This window comes from Diabrotica undecimpunctata, chromosome 1 (assembly GCF_040954645.1).
Source record: "Diabrotica undecimpunctata isolate CICGRU chromosome 1, icDiaUnde3, whole genome shotgun sequence".
NCBI classification, from domain to species: domain Eukaryota; kingdom Metazoa; phylum Arthropoda; class Insecta; order Coleoptera; family Chrysomelidae; genus Diabrotica; species Diabrotica undecimpunctata.
In genome coordinates, this window is record NC_092803.1 from 63,049,234 (window position 1) to 63,058,325 (window position 9,092).

A 9,092-nucleotide genomic window follows, 5' to 3' on the forward strand; every position below is an offset into this window, starting at 1 on the left:
AACATTAAATTACGATTTATAGACTCTTTTCGATTTATGGGGGCTTCTCTTGATGAATTAGTTTCAATTTTATCTGATTCAGAAAAGAAAATTTTACAGAGGGAATTTCAAAATTTAGATGAAAATAAATTTAAACTACTAACGCGTAAAGGAGTTTTCTGTTACGATTACATTGATTCTTTAGAAAAATTAAATGAAAAAGATTTGCCCTCAATTGAAAAATTTTACAATAAATTAAACGATGAAACTATAAGTGATGAGAAGTATGCTCATGCACAAGCTGTTTGGCAGCATTTTAATATTCAAACTATAGGGGAATATTCCGATATTTATTTAAAAACAGATATTCTGCTTCTTGCTGACGTTTTCGAACAATTACGTAAAAAATGTTTCTCTACCTATGGTTTGGATCCTGCGTGGTACTATACAATGCCCGGATATACGTGGGACTGTATGCTCAAGTATACTGGGTGTAGGCTAGAACTACTAAAGGATCCAGACATGGTGTTGTTTTACGAAAATGCCATAAGAGGTGGAATATCCGTGTGTAGTAACCGATTTTCGGAGGCCAACAATAAATATATGTCTGAATACGATCCTAAAAAGCCTTCCAAGTACCTTATGTACCTGGATGTAAACAATTTGTATGGTTTTGCAATGGAGCAGCTCTTACCCTACGGAGGCTTCAAATGGGTGGATGATGTAACATCGTTTGATGTAACATCAATACCCGACAACTCTGATATAGGATATGTGTTACAAGTTGATCTATCATACCCACAAGAATTGCATGATAAACATAAAGATTTTCCGTTTGCAGCCGAACGCAGCGTACCGCCCAGTGGCGGAGTAAAATTGTCGAAATTAATGACAACACTTAACGATAAAAAAGAATATACTGTTCACTATAAAAATTTAAAACAAATGCTAGCTAATGGATTAAAGTTAACGAAAATTCATAAAATTTTACAATTTAAACAGGGAGCCTGGTTGAAGCCCTACATCGAGCTAAATACTCGAAATAGGGCTATAGCTCGAACAGATTTCGAAAAAAATCTATCTAAATTAATGAACAACGCTGTGTTCGGCAAAACCATGGAAAATATAAAAAAACACCGTATTTGCAAAATTGCCAAATCTTGGGGAGGTCGTTATGGCGCCGCAAACTTAATTTCAAATTTTCGATTCCATAGTTGCACAATTTTAGAGGAAAATCTGGTGGTTATCGAATTAAAAAAGCTTGAAGTAACGTTTAATAAACCTCTGTATGTAGGGCAGGCAATTCTAGACCTCTCGAAGACAGTCATGTATGATTTTCATTACAACTATATGTTACCAAAAATGGGAGCACATAGGTGTAAGCTTATGTACATGGACACCGATAGTTTTGTCTACGAGTTACAGTGTGAGGATGTATATGAGGAGGTAATTAAAGCTGACTCTGATAAATTCGATACTTCAGATTATTCGGAAAATAACATATATAAAATACCAAGAAAAAACAAAAAGGTGCCAGGTCTAATGAAAGATGAAAACAACGGTAAAATTATGACACATTTTGTTGGGCTTCGAAGTAAAATGTATAGTTACAAGGTGCAGGGTGGGAAGATCATTAAAAAATCTAAAGGAGTTAAATATAATATTGTTAAAAATAAAATTAAATTTGAGGATTATGTTGAATGTTTAAAAAATTTTAAAGAAAAAACAGCTACACAACGCTGTATTAGGTCATATGCACATAACGTCTATTCTATCGAACAAACAAAAATTGGTTTAAGTCCGTATGATGATAAACGCTATTTAATTCCGAACAGTTTTGACACGCTTCCGTGGGGTCATTACAGTATTTTAGAATAAGCCTTTTTTTTTTTTGTTATAGATGAACGTTCCAACATTATTAACATTATCTGTTAAAAAAATTTGCGAATCAATAACATCAGCAGCAGATTTTATGCTACAATCTCCGCTACCATGGAAATTAACCAAGACAATATTGGTATATTATCCTAAATTTAAATGGCGTTTTATGATAAAGAAAGCTAAAAATGATTCTGATCATTCATATGAAAGACTTAACTATATTACATGTTCCAAAGAAATAGATCCAGATTTAATTAATACTATATTAGGAAAATCCGATTGGGAGTATGTTTTTGAAAATTATTCTAGTTATTGCGTATGGTCAAGTGGATATTTCCTTCAACAATATCGTCTTAAAGTATGCAAAAGGTGTTTTTATCAATTTAAAAAAATACATGAATATTTAAATAAATATATATTTGTTTGCTATGACCATTCTCACGAGGTTTACGATATCCATGATATTATTAAGGATGTGTACCAACAAAAATATTATTGGTGTCATAACTGTTTTGAACGTGTATTATTTAAAATAAAAGATACCGATTCTTGTATAGATGACTTACATGAAATGCCTAGAAAAACCAGATTTGATGATTCAGATGTAGATTGTGATATTGACTCATTTGAAAACAATTATTAACTTTTTTCGACAAACAAATTTAAAAAAAATTAAAAATTGTTCATTCCTATCTAAGTTAATGTTTATATTATATTTTGTACATATATTATTGTAAATAAAAAAATGTCAAAATAAAAAAACTTTATAATAAAATATTCTTTATTTTAATTTACATTTTCCCAATACAAATTCCCATTTAGACATTAATCATTCATAAAATAAATTTACTTTAGATAATAAGGATTTCAGTTGTTTTATTAATCCATTATCAGGACAAGGGAACCCTAACAAATTCCAGTTAAAACTACCTTTTTCAACGACACTTCTTGTAAATTCATTAAACTTGTAATAAATGTTTTGCTTTAAGAAATATATATGCCCATCAATGTAATTAAATGCTGATGTAATATCATTTGGTATTCCTGGAAAAACGTCACTTATACGTCCTCTTGAGATAATGCCTTTATCATTAAATTCAATAAATGAACCATCAAAACAAACAAATTTTTTTCCTGAATTTGTTTGAAATAAACCAGCAATACTTCTTGCGTTATTAACTTCAGGTACCATTTTATCTGTATGAATTCTTAAGCTAGGAAATGCTGCTGCGTATATACGATTCCTACTTACACCAATTAAATCTCCATTGGTGCTTTGAAAAACATGTGTTACGTTCGTAATTCCCCTTGGCAAATATCTTATAAATTGTTCAGCATCGGTGGGTATCTTTTCATTATTTAAGTCATATTTCCATATCAGATCCTTACTTACTATGTACATTCGGTATACTGGAAATGATGGAGCGTATGCTAAAAATATTAAATCTGGGTATTCCAATTCACATACATTCGTTATGACATTTTGCATCGGTTTATTACTCTTGGCTATTGTGGTTGTCTTACTCCTAGATCTTTCTGTTGTGGTTGTCTTTAAAGTTGGAGAACTGCTCCTTGTAACACCAGCTTGAGTTGGAATCGATGTGGATTTACTTTTAGGTCCATATAACTCTTCTAAGCCCCTTTTGTCATCTTCAGATATGTTAGTAGGTAGGGTTTGATAAAACGGATACATTACAGCTTTCTTATCGCTACTATGGGATAAACCTAAAGCGTGACCAACTTCATGAAGAAGGACAGCAAAGAAATTTGTTCGACCTTCTGCTGTAGAATTCAAACTGAAATCCCATGTTAGGTTGCTATTCATATGAATTTCTATGCATCCAGATGCTGGAGGAAAATAAGAATGTGCTAATACACCACTTGTAAATTTAAAAGGACAGTCGCTGTTACCCTGGCAATTATATCGAAAAGAGTGCTGCTTTGGAACGACTGTTATTGTTACTGGATTTGGAATTGGAACTTTCAGATAAGTAAACTTAAATTTTGATGCTTTTTCCCATATTTCAAATACTCTTTTAGAGACTGCCAAAGCTTCAGGGGTAAATTGCGGAAAATACCATTTTAAATCAAATTTTTTCCATGCTGATTTTACAGCGTAAGCATTGTCTCCTTGTGTACATCTTGGTTTCTGCATTAACGCCATTGTTTCTCTATTTAATTTTCCATCCACAGGTAAATTATATCTTTCTTGAAACTGTTCTAGTATTTCAGTAATATCAGTGTGTGCAGTTTCACTTGTGGTGATATAACCATATTGTTCTAACCATGACACCGCATTTGTCTCGTTAAAATTTTCACCTAAGCAAAAACTTACGATGCTAGTTGCTATGAGCAGAACAACTTTATTGATATGCATCTCGAATGATACTGGTTCAAATAAGAAAGTATTAGTTTGATATAAGTAAAATTTGACACTTTTTGACCCCACCAGCCCGATTGATCTTATTTTTAATTTTAAATAAATAAAACAACAAATACATATTTTTTAAAAGCTTTATTAAATTCTTTCAAGATCATTAGCGATCCTATGTTTACAGAAAAATATAAGTTGCCCTAACGCTATATGTTGTAAAGTATATCCTTCCCGTGTAAATGTATACAATTTTTGAATGGCGTCTACAAACGTATAATTTTGATTACTAAAACTATTTCGAACAATATTAAGCGTATTATAATAATAATTTGAAAATTCAATAGTCTCTAGCATGGATATATACGGTGTTAAAAGTTCGTTATTTGCTTCTAAAAGGGTGTTCACTTGCATTTCTGAGAGACAAACGTTAATGTCGTGCTTGGTTATTTCGAGGAATTTCATGTTGTCGTAGATTATTTGTCGAATTCTACAATAGTCACCACACTGAATTTCAACAGGATTATCAGGAACGGTCACGTTCTCATAGAAAAAACTATTCTTATTGAGTTGGGTAATTAATTGTTCCCATTCCCATGTACTGAAAGATATTTTCTGCCATGGTGACTTCCACATAATTACAGCAGGAGTATATGTTCTGGCTGGACTTAGACCACATCCAAGTTGGTATGATCCATTTAACAAATGTGTGTACAGCAGATAATGGGTCTCGTTCTTGGCTGCTTCTTCGTACTTTTCTAGAAGAGCATCCAACTCATGATCATAGTCTTCACATACGATTGATGTTTCGGATGATGGTGAAAGAGTGACATCATACTCGCTGCCGCTTGAGCCTCCAGCATCTTGGGAATACATTTTTACTAGCTAACTGACTGTAACAAACTGAGAAAGAAAAACGTGTTTCTACGTGTTTCTCCTCAATTTTTCATACTTCTGTTCCCCCCACCCTTTTAGATAACGGCGTCATTATTAATCCAACTATTATATTTTGCATCAAGGCCAAGCCATTTGACGTACATTTTGTTATTTTTACGACGTAAAACTTTTTCGACTAAGTAAATATCAGGATTGGCTGTTTTCTGCAATTCTTCATCATAAAAGGCCCCTTTGATCGGTGCACCTTGCATGTCTTCGAGCATATACGTTGCAGGGTTGGTAATATTGATTTTAGTAACTTTGAATAATTCTGTTGTCCAACTTGGAACGTAACCCTTGTCGAATAACATTTTGGTTTTGCTGATGCGTACAATGTCGCCTACTTTAAATTTTCGTGGACCTGCGATTTTTAAATGCGTAAACTTGTTTTTTAAAATCTCCTTTTCATTGGTTTTGTTCACTTGTGATGGTTTGTACCCTGTTTTTGAATGTTTTGTATTATTGTATTCAGACGTAACTTTGGGTAATATGTCAATCCACTTGTATGTACCGTGTAAGCTGAAATACTTGTATAGTTTGGATTTCAACGTTCTAATGACGCGTTCAGCTATGGCTGCTTTCATAGTAGTAAAAACAGAGTAGTGGTTTATTTTATGTTTTTTCATTAAATTTTGAAACTTGTTGTTGTAAAATTCAGTTCCCTGATCCGACTGAAGATTTTTCGGTATTCGTTTACTGTGTTTAAGTATATCTGAAAATGCTTGAGTTAGCTCCTCACCCGTTTTTGTCTTTAATGGACGAGTCCAAAGGTATTTCGAGAAACAATCAATAACAACTAAAATTAATTTAAAATTTCTATTGTTATGAGAATGAGATCGCATTTCAGCCAAGTCCATCTGCCATAAATCGTCTAAGCCTTTAATGATTGTACGTCGTCTCGGATAATTTTTTCGTGCTTGCTTATGAAGCTCGTTAACTAGTTGTATCTTCTCTTTGGAATACGCCATGTCTACCTTCTAACGCTTTAACTCTTTGGACTAAAGGGAGTAAATATGTGTTAAATATAGCAAGTGAGTCTTGTATTTCTTTTACTGCTGCAGATAAGCGTTCATCCAGCTCGAACAAAGTCTTTGACAGATCTGATACTCTACCATCTAATAATGATCTCATATCTGATTCATCTCGAATACTTTTTTGCCATTGCTCAATATCATGAATTCTATTGGCATTTATTGTTTGCATATTTAACTGTAACTCGCTTCGTAATTTATTATGTTTTTTACTTTTTATCTTTTTTACATCAGACATCTTTACTCTTCCAAACCTTTTTATCTTCTAACGCTTTAAGTCATTGTTTCCTAGTCTTTATATGATTTTTTCTCTTTTGGATGTAATCTTCTATTACCTTAAGACGATTTTCATGTGAATTAAGATCCATTGTTTTAATCTTTTTTTCTATTTCCAAAGTTTTCAGCATATTTTGTGCACTTTGGTAGGCAGCATCTGTAATGTTCTTCTTCATTTCACTTTTATATATATCTAAATTATTTTTAAAGTCATGTACTTGTTTTGTTAAATCAGATATTTTCAAACCAACCATTTTATTGTCATCAGATAACTCATTAGTTTTTTTATTAAAATTGCTTTCAATCTTGCTGATGGAGTTTAAGATTTTTTGTTTAAGTTGAGTATCGTTTGCATTATATTCTTTGCGTATCAAATTAAACTCTTTTCTTACAAAATTTTTGACGTGAACAATGCTTTCATCTACGTATTTCTTGTTGGAAAGATGTATACCTGCTACAGGAGGATCTCGTTTAATATCCTTATTGACTGTATGTATCTGGTTTTGTAAATCCAAAATGGATTGCTTTAAACCATCACGTAGCTTTTTAACAACTTGTTCATTAGAACGATAATGATGACGACCAAACTTGTCAACACTCATATTGGAAATGATGTTCCAATAATCTAACCTAACATTAATATATAATATCTGCTTCACGTAATTCGTTGATAATGGCAACAATTTCGTTATTGTGGGATGTGTTTCCTGCTTCTTGGGAAGCAATCAACAGTTTGAGTCTGTCGCATAGTTCGTTTGGATCATCCCAATACACATATTCAATAGGATTATCATTGTAGATCAAATGAGAATCATCGACGAGTCCTGACCCCTTGTAGCTAGATGGTGAAGATAACGATGTTCGAGGAGACGTTGTTGACGATGATGAACGAGTCGTTTTTGCTAGACGAACAAGACCTTCGAAAGGTTGTCTCTTTAATGCAGTAGATCGAGTTTTCGGTGGCGATTTCTTTGTTGTTTCATCGGTAGGTTTAAATAGCGGTTTGATAATATGATGATATTTTTTCCCAGTTGCACCTTTAAGACGACCTTTGGAATCCAGATGAACTTCTGTACTATTTAATAAACTTTTATAGTGCTTTAAATCTGTATCGTTATAATCTTCAGGGTTATCATAGAAAATTAGTTGGTATAGACCTGGCGTTCCCGGCACCCATCCTCCTTCCCCACTACCATCACTGATGACTTGTATACTACCTTTGTTTTTGTTAAAGTTTATTAGCCGTTTACCTAACATCCAACCAATTTCGTCATTGTAAATAGGTCCATAGTTTTTATCAATTTTATTATCTTTCATCCAAAACTCTTTTATATACTTATGGCTCATTGGAGGATATTGCTCGATATATTCATTAATAACCTCTTTCGAAACATTATTAGGATCAAACATTTCATGTTCTTTAACTTGACTGGTTGATACTGTAGCAGGAAATACATCGTCATCGTTATCTTCTGTTTTTACCTCCTCTTCCGTTTTGATCTCTTCTTTTTTGACGTGTCTAAGCTTATTATTAATATCATGATGCAACGTTTTTGAAGATTGCGCAATATCTTTTAGAGGTTTAGCTATCGGCTTAAATAGTTTATTTAGTGACTCATCTTGTTCTGTTCTACCTAACTTTAGCGCCAAATACTTTTTGCGAATGACCCGAGCTAATTCGGCAACTTTACGTTTGCGTGCAACTACCTCTTTGTCTGACATATTGTTATACAATGCGAGTGTTTCGATCATACCTACATTTTTATAAATTTGTCGAAGCCTTTACGATATCGTCCGTTAGAAATATCGAAATCCTTAACAATAACGAATGTACCGTATTTGTCTTTCCAACATTCGGAACAAAATTGTTTAAATTGGTCAAATGTCATGTCAGGTGAGACGTGATCGTCAAAGACGTGTTTTAAATTGAGCTCATCCTGTTTAAACAATACAATAAGGTTAGCATTATCACGCAAAAGTTGTTTACCTGCGCGACTGTATGATTGACATAGGTATGCACAATCGATATCTTTATGTCTACCCATACAGTAATATTCACGTATTGTTTTTTGTGGATCAGTTGACACATCATCAAAAATGAAAATAGAATTTGGTTTAGCTTTACTGGGACTTATTACATCGTCATTGTCTTTAAATGGAAAATAGCCTACTTTTTTCACAGACTCCAACACTTCCTTCAAAAATTGATACTTGGGTTGAAACAACGACTTTGAATAAACGTAAACATTTTTGAATTTAACGCCATTCAGGTCAAACAGTAATGCCAACATAACATTAGTTTTGCCACATCCACTTGGACCACATATGATAGCACGAAAAGAATGTGGTAGCAATGCACCATGTTTACTGGTTCTTGTCACGTTATCGACAAAATCTAAGTTTTCCACTGCTAGTGTCTTGTCTTGTTGAACGACATTCATCTTGTGATTGAGATGTATTTTATACAATTATATTTTATACAATGTTGGTTGTTCAAGGTGAAGGAGTTTTAAATTCTCTGATCAATAGTCTACCGTTTGAATTACATGCTCCTGGTTACCAATATCTAGGACCTGGAACAAAATTACAGAAACGTCTAGTTCGTGGAGATCCTGGAG

General features: G+C 33.1%; 2 protein-coding genes across 2 annotated transcripts; one reads left to right on the forward strand and one right to left on the reverse strand.

Moving 5' to 3' along the window:
* Positions 1–429: 429 nt before the first annotated feature.
* On the forward strand, positions 430–1,857 carry LOC140449780 (uncharacterized). The gene has a single exon (XM_072543160.1). It carries the CDS (start codon positions 430–432, stop codon positions 1,855–1,857), a length of 1,428 nt encoding a protein of 475 aa, XP_072399261.1.
* An 832-nt stretch (positions 1,858–2,689) lies between these two features.
* LOC140449856 (matrix metalloproteinase-18-like) lies at positions 2,690–4,237 on the reverse strand. The gene has a single exon (XM_072543276.1). The coding sequence runs from the start codon at positions 4,235–4,237 to the stop codon at positions 2,690–2,692; it is 1,548 nt and encodes a 515-aa protein (XP_072399377.1).
* Between the last annotated feature and the right edge of the window lie 4,855 nt (positions 4,238–9,092).